At 41.2% G+C, this 13,629-nt stretch overlaps 2 protein-coding genes across 2 annotated transcripts; both read right to left on the bottom strand.

The window, feature by feature from the left end:
- Window positions 1-332: 332 nt before the first annotated feature.
- PCNP (PEST proteolytic signal containing nuclear protein) lies at window positions 333-9,404 on the bottom strand. The gene is made up of 5 exons (XM_069785603.1): window positions 9,259-9,404; window positions 5,578-5,798; window positions 3,519-3,593; window positions 3,009-3,064; window positions 333-2,331 (listed from the first exon to the last, which is right to left on the bottom strand). The coding sequence occupies exons 1-5, from the start codon at window positions 9,311-9,313 to the stop codon at window positions 2,202-2,204; spliced, it is 537 nt and encodes a 178-aa protein (XP_069641704.1). The 5' UTR covers window positions 9,314-9,404; the 3' UTR covers window positions 333-2,201.
- A 1,179-nt stretch (window positions 9,405-10,583) lies between these two features.
- TRMT10C (tRNA methyltransferase 10C, mitochondrial RNase P subunit) lies at window positions 10,584-13,538 on the bottom strand. Its single transcript, XM_069785630.1, has one exon. The coding sequence runs from the start codon at window positions 12,432-12,434 to the stop codon at window positions 11,187-11,189; it is 1,248 nt and encodes a 415-aa protein (XP_069641731.1). The 5' UTR covers window positions 12,435-13,538; the 3' UTR covers window positions 10,584-11,186.
- Between the last annotated feature and the right edge of the window lie 91 nt (window positions 13,539-13,629).

Genomic DNA, 13,629 nt, shown 5'->3' on the forward strand with positions numbered 1-13,629 from the left:
TCACAAGGTCTAGGATTACATTTACTGAGCATGAGAGTAAGAAAGATAAATATAACTTTTGCTCTCTCACTTGCATGGAAGGCATTTCCTAGCATGTCTGCTGTTCTGCTTAGCAATTTCCTAAAGGATTCTGAAGTACCAGGAAATTCTGTTGAAATTAATGTCTACTTCAGTCAAAGACATGGAAGGCATTGCTGGTGGCAGGTTAACTAAAGAAGAATAGGTCTCAAAGTCATCCTCTTATTCAAAGTTCCCTTTTGCTTCTTCCTAATACGAGTGACCGAGACAGTATCCAGGAACTAAGGAGCAAGATAAGAGTTATTGACTGTGAATTACCACTATCTTAAAGGGATTTATTTCAACAAACATAACCACATGTGATAAAAGTAAGTGAAAAGCAAATGCTTCATTTTGCCTTGCCTGGTTCCAGTAATGCCCAAATCAGTTTTGGAAGTCCTGAAAGTCAGTTTTGAAAGAGTGTTTTGTTTTGTTTTAAATAAACCAAAGATTTCTGCTATGGAAAAAAATAATGTATACGTTTTTATGTTACGTTTATAACAAGGCTTTTAAAGAAAATAGTTACAGATATTCAACTGCATCAGACTTCAAAAGAAGAAAGATTACACATACAATACAAAAATACAAAAAAATATTTTTTAGAACTTACAAACTCAAAAGTCTAAGTGGTCAGAGCTTTCCTAAAATAATAATAAAAAAAATTTCAAGATGCACTTTCCTTTCTGCACTCACAGGTTCAACTTTAGCATTAAGAAAGGTTTTAGAGGCAGGATGAAAGCAATTAACATATTGAATTCTATGACCAGTTCCAGGCTGAAATCAATTTAGTGGTCGACACTATCAGGTATTTTGAGTTCAAAAAGAACCTTATGTTTGTTTGGGGGGGTGGGGGGGTGTGAAGGTGGTGGTGTTGCTGTTGATAACTTTCTGTTAAACCAGTTCTGCTAGTAAAATGTTTTAAAAATATGTAATCTAAATTAGACTGAAATTTAGACAGTCATTACTAGGTTTGAAATCCTACAGCAGTATGTTCTCCAGTACAAAAGCTAGGAAATTAAACCGACCAGACTAATGTCATTGTTGAAAATTACTGCAAAAGGCAGACAGGTAGGAAAAGGTTGAGTTTTATTCCTGAAGTTGACACTTGTTAGAAGCATGAAGACTGCAAATACATTATCCTTCTTTAACCTGATAGTGTCCACTGAGGTCACAGGCATCAAGGCATTTTGTTTTAAATGGCAAGACAGGGAAAGTGCATCTCAGATTTTTCATACTTAAGCAGTGAGTTACTGATTTTTGGTGTGGCTTTTATTCCTTCTAGGCATAGTAAAGAAAAATATTTCAACCAAATGTGAAGCTTAATGTACATTAGCTTGTCTTTTTGGTGGTGGCTTTTGTGTGCCACAAGGAAATGCTAACAAGCACTACTCAAGGCTAATGATTTAAGAGGAGCACACTGAAAATACTGATTTACCTTTGTAGTGAATATTTTTTACAGACTGTATCTAATATACAAACAAGGCCCATTCCCTTAGGGTGAAACAGGCCACAGAAGGTTACACATTCTACATGAAGTTTTAAACAAAATTAGAACTAAGTTACCAGAGCCACTCAGAGAAACATAATTCCTAGTTTGCAGAGACTTAACAAAAGGTGACTGCAGGGAGGAAAAAAAAATCCAGGTTCTTATAATTTCCTGCATAAGTTTATATTCAAATGAATAGTCCAGTAACACTTCTAGCACAAGACAATGCTCACTCTCTTTAGCAGTATTCCTAGGAGTCAACTGTTTCTCCTGTTACGAAGAGGGAGCCAGAAGTGAGAATGCAAGAGCATTCCATGTTAACCTGATTAAAGAGACAGTAACCTTTTTCATCCACCTTAATTAATCACTGACCAAAAAAAAAAAAAAAAAAAAAATCTTAAAAAGGTACCACTCCAATTTCTTTATTATCTGTAACCTTTTGAAACTAATCACATGGAACTACAAAATTAGCAAATGCCTTGAAATCTGTATACAAAACATAAATTACCTCTAATTTCAAACTCAGTTATTAGTGTACCACTCAATCTTAAAAAAGTGGCTCCAAAGATAGTCTTATACCATTCTTAAAAAAGGAAACTGTTCCTTTAACATTACACCCTCCCCTCCCCCCAAACACCCGACTCTCAATCCACATCATTTAGTTATTTTCTTGGTCATGGACATTTCCAAGATGAGATTTTATATTTCGTTCCCATAGCTTCTGGTTGTCAGAAAAACCATGCTTTCCTTTATTGAAGGAATTTGGTCCTGCTGAGGTTGGTGTATCCCTGTGAAAAGTAAAACAAGATCAGTTGAGAAAGTCAGTACAACTATAGTAGTTTGTGCAACATGACACTGAAAACACCAGTTTCAAGTCCAACCTGTGCCAGAAACTACCACACATTTCTTTCCGTTACATCAGGAGTCCTCACTATTAGCAACTGTAATGTGGCCACAGAACTGATCTCTCTGTAGCACATCAAGACAGAGCAATGAGATGGGGCAGCAGAGGAGGTGAGAATGGCAGCTGCTGCCAGCTGTGAAGAATTTGTTGCAAGGGCTACAAAATTGAGGATCCAAATTTGCTACTGGTGAAAAAAACCCACTAAACAGTAGTGAGCCTCCAGAGGACTGACTTTAAAAGCAGTCTATCATGATAAACATCTTTAAAATATAGATGCTCAAAATTAATCCCTAATTTAAGTGAAGCCTCCTCTGAAAATGTCCCTATTTACTTTAGGATTGGGCCTATACTGTAACACAATAATGTAACTGTACTACTTTCAACCTACAGCTGAAACATTTGAAAATATCTGTATTAAAATTTTCTTGTTTCTGGAGAAAAACTTTTTGAACCTATTCTACCTTCCTGTATTTCTAAATCATCCGCAAGATCTGACCTGTGCTGGAGGAGGTATTCTCACGCACTCACCCTTCTCCAGACCGTAGTTAAAAGCTGACCTACCTTCCGATGTTCTTCATACGCATCTTGGCTTCTGGAGGCATTTCTTCTGGTTCACTCTACAGAGAGAAAGGAGGTTAGAGTGTGGCTGGGTGCTATCATCGGAACATTTCAAATGCCTGACAAGAAAAAGTATAGACTACAGCCCTACAGGAAAGCAAAGTGACTTAAGACAAAATAGAGGTTCTACAAGGTTATAGAAAGAAATACAAATTCCTTTGTTCACCTCTGGGTAAGAAGGAGCAGTAGCACAACAATGAAATATTTAGCAAGCCAGAAGAAGCACAACTTTTCTTCGCCTCCCCTTTACCAAGCCCAGAGAAAACAACCACTAATTCAAATTATATTGTGCATCTCATTTTCAGGGAAAAGTTATCAGCGCTTTAATGATTTCTTGAACCAACACAGAGCTACAGAGCTGTACATTCTTAAACAGAAACACAAGAGATATGCCTAACTCTAACCCACACCAATGGTACTTTAAGTTGTGTTGATCACTGACTTATTACTCACATCTTCATCTTCATTGAAAGCTGCTGCTACGGAAAGGGTTTTTGGAGCAAGGGTTGGAACAGGCTCTTTAGGCTTCTGAAAAAGACCAAATGCACAAGTAAGTCTATTAACTCAAAAAAAGCTACCCTTGGTATTTTAAATATTTTGGTAAACTGAAGTCAAACATCTTAACTGAAATGGGCAATGAGGGGGAAAGGTGTTTTTGTTTGAATCAAGCAGATAAAGGTTTCTCTCTAATGAAAAAGGAAAATGGCTGCTCATTTGTGCAAGATACACTCCGAAAAGCAAGCTGAGCCCTCTCATATTACAATTCCCCACAAGCAAGCCTTAACTTTCTAGCACACTGCAGGGGTATGCAGCCACTGGTGCATGACATGAACAATTAAATCAGAACCTGATTAAGTTGTGGTATTCAAAATTTACTATGTCACTGTTTCCATTATTCTTTTGGAGTATTCTGATCCATCAATGCCAGGAAGATGAGGATGTTTATTTTCTTGTGTTTTAACAATGTGACAGTTTCTGGCTTAACACAATTTAATACTTTAAAACTAGCATCAGTGTGCATCACACAGTCCAATTAATATAAAGCTCCTTTAAAAAGTATTATTTTGATTTCCAGTAAATACCTATTTAAAGTGTAAGAAGCTCTCAAACTCACAACTGTTACATGTAATACAGCAAAGATATCGAAAGTAACTTTAAGACCCCTAAGAAAGCATTGAGTCATCAGTAACAGTTTGCTTCTACAGTACTACCAATTATCTAAATCAATCATATACAGTGCTTCCTCCATTTTGACTTTATTGGTGATTATTTCATATACACTCATAGTTTTGAAGCTGATACTGCAGCAGAGTCCTTATGTGACTGTCTATAGCTATTCCTTACCGATCGTGTATAACGTATAAATACTGTGCCATTTTTTAAAGCACCAGCTCCACAGGAACAGGTAACATACTAAGGGAGTAAAAATGACTAAGAAGAAACAGGGTAAGTTTCAGCACTGTCCAATCTGGTGCACTGTCAGTCATCCACCAACTTCAGTCAGCCAGAAATCCTAAGCCAAATTTATTGCCACTGGGAGTGTCCTTCTACATGATAAATCGGAGCTTGCTAGTGGCTCAGAGAAGGCAGCTTTGTCAATTTTTCCAAAGTCTGAGCTGACCTGATTGCATTTATACCCTAGAATGCTGCCAGCTCGCATCTCCCTCCCATCTCAAAATAACAGAGCACTCTTTTCATCTTTTGCAGATCTGTAAAATGCTGGCATTGCAGGTGCAAGGCTTTCATGATTACAGTTTGAATTTAATCCAGACAAGGATTTATAATGTATCCACCACAGTGGTACGTGGGAAGTGTAAATGAACAGTATTAAATAGAGAGACAGCATCTGGCTTGTCCTTGCACAAGCTAGTAGAAGACTACTTTGGTAGTAAAGAGAAGCATCAGACTCACATCGGAACAAGCACAAGGATACCTTGTACTGGACAATAAAGGGGCTCAGAATTCTTAGAAACCAAGTAATGAAGCCTCAACTCTTGCATATAGTATAAATGAATCATGCTGACCTTGCAAAGAACAAGCAAAGTCATGAAAAATAAACTATACTTCACCATGCTAAAATAAGGTCTTTGGAGTGAAAGACAACCTATTAAGCCATCTAGGAGAAGTATTTGCTTTCTTGTAGCTTTAAGCATCCTATGCAATGAAGCTCAACAGCACTCATTTCAAAGCAGCCTGAACAGTTTAACAAGTCTGCTCATTTCCCTCAGGAAATTATTCCAGACTTATCAAATCTCATTACAAAATTATTTTGTATGTTCAAAGATCTACAGCTCATTTCAATCAAGTCTTATGCTTCCTGAGACAACTGACCTGGTATTAATCACCTTGAAGTACTTACACATGCACAATTAGCTGGCCCTGCAATGCTTTCTTAATCTTTTCCAAGGTACCCTCACGTAATTCAAGGCTTTCCTTCTGCAAGGAAGCCTCCCCAAAGTACTTCCCCCTTTGCCTCACTTTCCCTAAAATTAAAAGCCCTTAGACAACTTACATTTGCTCCTAGTTTGATGGATATTGCAGATGCCTTCTTTGCTGTCTGACTGCCTATGGAAAATCCAAACTTGGACATTTTGGCAGGAGCAGGCTTTGTGGTGAAGTCTTCAGCTTCTTCATTAGCTGCCCGTTTCTCTGCGCTGCGACTCGAACTTTCTCCTCCATTACTGGAAGAAACAGTCTTAGTTTTCACAGGTTTTTCTGCCTCTTCTTCAGGTCCTGGTGAAGTCGAAACAACTTACCAAGATGAGCTATTTTTACTGAGCAGATTGATGGGAGCAGCAACCTCAAAAAGCATTATACTTTGGGTGCAATAGGTAAGGTGGTTTTAGTGACAGCAGTTTCCACCAATGTACATTTAGTGGACAGCAAAACACAAAGAGGAGAAGAAACTGCAAGCACTCCACTACTTGTAAAGAACTTCTTGTGTATGAGCCAGGAAAACAATCTTGAAGCACCATCTCTTTATTTAGTATGGAAGTCAAAGTTCATGTAGTAAATTAAATGTAGATGACTAAACCTTTTTAGGGTTTAAGTTGCCATAGATAAACTTTCATAACTGGAATCTCAATTCCAAATCTAGAGTAGATAATCTAAGTTAAAATTAATTCTACTAAATTTCTACAAAAACATGTCCATGCCAGTCTCTAGGCTTGTCTGGCACAACTCTAAAATCATGGAAGTGACTACAGTGAGGCCGGCTGTCTCAATCATGTTTCAAGTCACTGCTTGTCCGCATCTCATCTGTAATAAATCTGCCAAGCTCTGCTTGAGGAAGGAATCAGCACTAGAAAAACATATATATATATTTCACCTTTTCTGGTTTTGTATAAAGTCATGGAAAACATATCAGCTGAACAATGATCCACAGAGAAAAAACACTCAAATCACATTTTCATTCCTATACACTTGGCTTCTTCAGCTACACCAAGAGACAAAGGTGTCCTTGGAAAACTCATACTGAACATAGTAAATGCTTCAGCAAAAATACATTTCTCTGCTGCTGCAATAAGCAAATCACTGCAGTAGCAGAAGGAAAAAAAAAAACAACCCACGCATTGGGGAATGGACAGGGCAGTGCTCATACTATCAGTCTAAGAAAAACTGGAGTTAGCACCAGTTCCTCTTTATATCAAGTGGAGAACAGGACTCTCCACACACAGCAAATTCAGACCATCAGGGAAGAAAGCTCTTTGCACTGCTCTCTAACAGCAGAAAGCCATTAAGTAAGACAAAGCAATGGGCGAGAAGCTAGTCTGAACCAGGGATCAACAAGATTGTAGCTCTAAGGAAAAAAAGGTAGCAAACAACATCAGGAGAAAGAAAAATTAGGGATACCATCTATATATATTTTTCTGCTATTTCCCAAATCATAAGCAGCAAAATATACCCTTTCTACCCCACTCTTCTAGCTATCAAGATAATAAGTGATTGGAACAAAAACTGATTTATTATTCACCTTTGGAAACATGGCAAATCACACAAAAAAACCCCTAAGAACTTTAATCAATTTCACTGTATTAAAAAATGGTACTAATCTGCACCACTAGAAATTTGACACAGAAAATATAGCTATGAAAGTGAACAAACAAAGGAGGGAAGAGAAACAAGCAAAATTTACACAAGTGACCTTGGGTACTGGTTGCTGTCTTGGCACAGTTTCCCAAACAGCAGTCTGCAAGGCTATGAGAAGCTCTTTACAGCTTGTCCACGAAATCACATTAAACTGAATATTCAATTACAAGCCCGGTCTTAGTACACTAGAGACTGTAAGGTGATTCAAGGGTAGGTAGAAGATTCATTTGCCTTAACTGTTGGAACCGTGGGCCTAAAAGTCTTCTTAAGATACAAAATCCACAGCAGCCCAGATCTCAGGGCACACTGGACCAGTCCAGGTTCCTAAGATAATGCTAGCTTGAAGCTAATTACACTACAGCTTACTTCTTTGACTGCAAATTCTAGAATATTGCTAAGCACAAGATGAAGCCTAACACAATCTACCCACATCTGTTTTCTCACCAAAATATTAAACAGCTTCTCTCTCAAAATTAGTTCCTATCACCACTACATTCTGAATGTTACTCCTACTAGGCTCCACTTAGGATGAACTGTAGACTGCTAAAAGAAATACTCTTACTTGCTGAAGGACCTAGAATGGGCATAGGACAATTGGGGTAGGTGGGGAGGGAGTCATTGTGCTGTTCTATTTCTGCAGGAGACGGAAACGCACAAGTATATTATCCATTAAACAGGTCTCTCCCATGCCAATGCATATATATTTTCTAGAGGTGTCAAGGAGGTCATACTTCACCTATGGAAACCACCAGTACTATTTCAAAAACTAGTCTGACCAGCACTCTTTTCACAGATCACAGTAACAAAAAGCTGTCCCACTTCACAGATGAGTTTTTCTCATGAGTATCAACTTCCACTATATAGGTGGTTTAAGTGACAAGAGTGACAGTGCTAGTTGCACAGCATTTCAGGATCTCTTGCCCCTGGGAGTGTGACCATTGGTGGTGGCGGGAACAAACCAGTCACAACTAATTTAACTTTAAGGTAAACCCCACTGATCTTGGCAAAAGCTAAAGACTCTAAATTGCTTCCAAAAATCATCAGGGAGTAACTATCTTTCCTTAGGGCCAATGTACCATAACTCATTAAGAACACATTTCAGCAAACCAAACAGTACACAAGATGGTATCGATAACTGACATACTGTTGCTGTCCAGTTACTGCATTACTAACACAAAAAACCCAAACCCAACCAACCAAGAAAAAACCCACCAAAAACCAACCACCCCAAAAACCAAACCAACCAAACAACAGAGAACCAAGAGTCAAGGAACTACCTAAAATCAGGTATTAACGTTCACATTTTAGTGGTTATCACAAATAACATACACTGTTGAGGCTATCCTAATGGGTTTACAAGCCTGATTTAATCTTTCAACAGATCAAACAAATGTCCTGTGCCTACAGATACACTTAAACCCCCAAAACAGGAAAGGGAAGCTTTATCTTTCCAAAGATGCCATCTTCTAAGTTTTAAGTCAGGGGAAAAAAGAAGGAAAGAAACATGATCAAAAATTTTAGGAGAACTGATATAAGCAGTACAGAAGATGACAGGAATATCCAGTCATAATATAAAGAATAGAAAAGCAAACAGAACACTTGCAGATTGCTGCCAAGCAAAAAAACCAGGATGCTTAAAGCAGCAGATAAGGAATATTCACTGCGCCTATTTTTAAAAGGTACCCCAGCTGTTAAAAGCTAATCTTTAAGACGCTGTCTTCATCCTTGCCAGCAGCAACAGTCAAATTTCTCTCAATACACGGCAGAAGTATTCCGTATATTTTTTACGGAGAGAGAAACAACGCATTTACGTGGACAAGGGAAAGCCGTTAGATTTTTTTTAAAAACCTCCTGTAAGGCTGAGGCTAATCCTCGGGCGTGAGGACAGCGGCCCAGACCTCGGCCGCTCCTCCAGCGCAGCCTCCTCAGGCCCGGGCCGCCCCCTCTCCCCGCAGGGCCGGGCACCGCACGGCCCGGCCCGGCCCGGCCCGGCCCAGGCCTGCCCGGGCGGGGGCGGCACCCCTGGACCCCTCCCACCCCGGAGGACCGGCCCGGACCCCCTGCCCACCCCGCAGCTACGCGGCGAGAGGCGCTACATGTTCACCTCCTCCGGGCTGCGGCCGCTTCGCCTTCTCCCCCTCAGCTCTGCCGTCCGCCATTTTCCCCCGCCTCCGCCTCCCGTGCCGCGCACGCGCGCCGCCCCGCCGCGGCTCTTCCAGCCCTCGGCCCTCCCCCGACCATAGAGAACGCGCGGGCAGAGGCCAGAGCGGCCACGCCGGCACCGCCTTCTACGGCGCAGCGGCAATGACGCCAGCGGAAGCGTTGCTCTCCGAGCCGCCAGGGAAGGCGGGAAAGCTTGCAGTGACGCCGCTCTGACGCACGTCCGACGGCTCGGCCCGGGCGACGCGGCGGTGCGCACGTGGATACCGCTTCCCGCCCGCGGGGCGGGAGGCCGGACGCTCAACGTCACCCCCCCTGCCCCCTGACGTCACACGCAGAACCCCCACGTCACTGGCATCCAGAAGAACCGCGTCCATGCCCAGGGCTGGTGGCTGCCACGCTCACTGCCATGCCCTCCCCACCGCTCGCCGTTTAAAAATTATCTTCCACGTTTCACCAGCGCGACCCCAAGTAAGCGATGACGCCATTTCCCCCCTCCCCACAGCGCAAACCCGTTCACAGATCAGAAGAGGCCGTTTTTAGGGAGAAACAGCAAACAACAGGAGGCACGCTCCAGCAGCGCGCGGCTCCGTGTCGTCCTTTCCTCGCGCGAGGAAGGAGAGGGGCTGTCCGAGCGAGGCGGCCGCGCGCTCCAGCAGACGCTCCCGGCGCCCCAGGGCTCGACAGCAGGGAAGTTTGGGAGGCCGCCCTCAGCCGCGCCTGGAGCGCTACCCCAGGGCGAAGCTTGGCGTACTTCCCAACCACGTGCGGCCGAAAGGAGGCAGGTCTTCCTCCGAGCCAGGGGTTCTCCATGCCCAGATGCCCCGGCGGCGAAGGGCAGTACTGGGGTAGTGTGTCCAACCCTTCCCTCTTCCCAACAGTGTGTAGTAAAAGGCGAGACAAGGAGTGGATCACCACCAACCCCACGTACTTTTGAAGGCTACTCTTTGAAATTACGCTCCCCGCTCCTAGTTTTTGAATTTTCAGGGTAAACCCCACCATCTGCCATCACTGACTTCAAGCATGAGGGTAGTCAGCTAGACTAAATCAAAAAGATTTAAGCACCCATAAAAAAATCCTTCCTCATACTACAGGCAGCAGAAAAAACTGTCTTTTAACAACACGACCATTGTAGCTCTACAGCCTGGACACAGGCTTTCATAGGGAGACCAATCAATAAATCTTCAGTTCTGAGCAACATTAAAAGGCTCTCTGCTCCTGTAAGTATTCACTGACGGATAAAAGTCTTACACAAAAGTACATGAGGTATTTTTTCAGCAGGGTCAAAAAATTTGGTTTATTCCTTCCAAACAGGGACTTGATTCATGCCAGATAGAACACCCAGAAACAAACTGTGCAACTCTGCAACCTCATGCTAGGTTTTAACCATTTGGTTTTAGTTCAGCCATCAAAAGTCAATTCATCTACACAGCAAGAGAAGATTTGGGAAGTCACAGGGAAAGGCCTCTTCTATTTCCTCTTGGCTAACCTTTCAGAACAAGACTGTGGATGGCCTCCACCCATTGCAAACCCAAAGCACTGAGGTGTTCTCTGAAGAATCACCTTTGCATTCAGTTACAATCACCCTTGTCCTAGCATGGTTCAACTGAACAGACTGATATTCTTTGTACAGAGTGATTTTTTAGAACAGATTCTCTCTTTTCTCTTACATAATTTCAATAACGTGAATAAATTTAAACAGCTGGAATACTAAGGTAATTAAAAAAAATATATCCCTTACTACAAGTCCTTTCAAACTTAACGAACAAAGGCATATTTAAAGAGCTGAATACAGTTCCCAAAGTCCCCAAGAAACTGGGTATTCAAGGGCACAGTTTGCCCATAAAAAAAATCATTCTCTTCCCCATCACTCTACTTTTGCATTAGCTTCTTAGAGTAGTTCTTGGCAAATTGCTTTCGTAATTCTTCCTGTCTCTTTCCAAGTTTAAGTGTGTTGATCAAGTTTAAGCTTTTTTTCAGTTCATGTAGAGGCCTGCTTACAAAGCCACAGTATTTCCTTTTCGGAACAAATTCCAGAGCCTTCTTCCAGTCTCCAGTATCTTTCAAGGTTAATAAAATACGCATCATTTGATCCAATGTGAGATTTTTGGCACCAGCATTCCAAAGCAAGTACTTCTCCAAGGGAAGGGCTGCAGTCTCCAGCCCCAGTCGCTTTGCCCGTGCTAAAGAGACTCCTGTTTTTATGCTCTTATCAACCATTGACCCGATAATATAGATTTTATCATGATCAAATGTCTTCATTACTTTGGGAGAGTCAGCAGTCAGATAGATAAGCTTATCCTTTGGAAACACGTCTGTGTAGCACTGGTCTGTTGCAGTGATAAGCAATTTGCCCCATGCATCTCTATAATGCTTGACAAATTCCTTATGATAGAGGCTATCATCTTTGAAGTTACAGAAGTGGATGTGGAACGGATCCACAGATCTTCGATTGCAGCTTTCACTTAATACTATCTGTCTCACTGTATTTGTGACTTCTCGGACGGACATATCTTTTTCGTAAGACATGTCAAATACTAGAGGTTGGCCAAAGATCATAGACTGAGCAACCCTCCAACTGTATGCTCTATCCATACAGCTGGCCCACAAACATATGAATGAATTCCTTTTGGTCTCATCAGTTTTTGAAGCTTGCTCTTGTGTTTCCAGCCTCCTTTCCCTTTTCTCATCCATCTTTCTTCTGTCGTTTTTCTTGTAAAGTTCTTTGAGATTCAAATATCTTAAGTACTTCTTTTTGGCTGACTTGGAAGGACATTCCATAAAGGTCTGTAGCTGTTCTTCAGTGATATTTTCTGGAACTGATCTGCCAGCTAGTCTCCACATCTCCAAAGTCTCACGTGCAGCAGCCAAAGTGGAAAGCTCCTTATGCTCAGAGACCGTCTCACTGACTTCTTCTTGGAACCCAGACTTCATTACCTTCTTCCATGCATCTAAATCTAGTTTTTCTGAAGGACTGCATGAATTGTCCTGCTTCAGGCAAAGTGATAAACTCAGAGTTCTACTGACTGGAAACAAATCCTTCTTCATCCCATGTTGTGCAGCAAATGGAAGGACAGAACTTCTTACAAATTTTTTCAGAAGCATATTAGCAGACTGCATACTTAGACATGTATTGTGTTCAAACACTTAATCTGCAAAACACCATTAAGGGGAAATAACTTGTCAGAAATCATAAAGAAAACGCACACAGATATTTATCCTTAGTAACACTGACAGACAATAACTTACTTCTTAGAGAATACTAGAAATTCCTACTTCCACTATTGCTTTTCCACTGTTTTCTAATAAAAACAGCATATGTGGCACTGCTGTGAACAGACATGGTTAGCTCTGATGCTTAAACCAGCTATACTTACTGCAATTCAAAATGTGGTCAAACAACCTTTAAGTATTGTCTGAGATCTATTTAAATTACCTGTATCATAAGACAAATAAGAACCTTCGCAACCCAAGTAAGCAAAACGCTGCAGGGAGACCGAAAATATTTTTATAAACATTCACAGGTGCCTACCTAATTTACCTGTACTGTCAAAATAGACAAGATGCTTCATCTTGTAACATTTTCTGGAACAACTCTATCACAGAAGATCACATTTTTTCTTTTCCTGTTATATATTGGGAAAGCTCTATTTGTAAAGTTTAGTACTAAAGTTTTTCCCCGTCTATGCATTTCCACATTGCAGGTCACTGGAACTACTGCAACTACCAACACTATAGTTTTGCTAAGCTAACACGACTGCCACTGAAGGCACTCTTAAGCCCCTTGTTCCCAGCTCCCTCCGCAGTGCAAGCATTCACATGGCCACACTATGAGCCAAATCAAAGACCTGATTAGGGACAGCTAACTAGCTAGCCATGAGGTAGAGAAAGGAAAAAAGCTATCATGCTACCCAAATGAGTTACCACACCTGATTCACCAGACACCTCCTAGAAAGAAGAGATGGACGAATAAACAACTAGTATAGGAAAAGACTGTCTTTTTTTCTTTTTGCTAAATTGCCTGTGAAGTTGACATTGACACATAAAGCTAAGGACATGAAACCCACAGTCCCATTAGTTTCATACATGTTTGTATTTAAATGTAAGAGGTCTGCAGAAGGAAAACCACCCAAGCATGTTTAATATTTTCCTTCTCCTATGCAAACTTACTTAAGTAAAATCAGTGACATTTCTATGTTTGAGAAAATGTGATTTGGCCAAAACATAAAAATTAGCTGAAACTTTTGAAAGCAGAATTCGTAATCTCCCTAATAAGTTACCACCTGAAAACAATTTGATATACAGAAGAACAAGT

Source organism: Haliaeetus albicilla, chromosome 6, assembly GCF_947461875.1.
Source record: "Haliaeetus albicilla chromosome 6, bHalAlb1.1, whole genome shotgun sequence".
Lineage (NCBI taxonomy): Eukaryota > Metazoa > Chordata > Aves > Accipitriformes > Accipitridae > Haliaeetus > Haliaeetus albicilla.

Excerpts from the sequence above, each read along its gene's own strand:
- PCNP (XM_069785603.1), bottom strand. The coding sequence starts at position 9,313 with ATGGCGGACGGCAGAGCTGAGGGGGAGAAGGCGAAGCGGCCGCAGCCC. Across the intron at positions 3,594-5,577 it reads CCATCAAACTAGGAGCAAAT|AAGCCTAAAGAGCCTGTTCC; the intron begins GTAAGTTGTCTA and ends GGTCTTTTTCAG. Across the intron at positions 3,065-3,518 it reads CTTTCAATGAAGATGAAGAT|AGTGAACCAGAAGAAATGCC; the intron begins GTGAGTAATAAG and ends TTCTCTCTGTAG.
- TRMT10C (XM_069785630.1), bottom strand. The coding sequence starts at position 12,434 with ATGCAGTCTGCTAATATGCTTCTGAAAAAATTTGTAAGAAGTTCTGTC.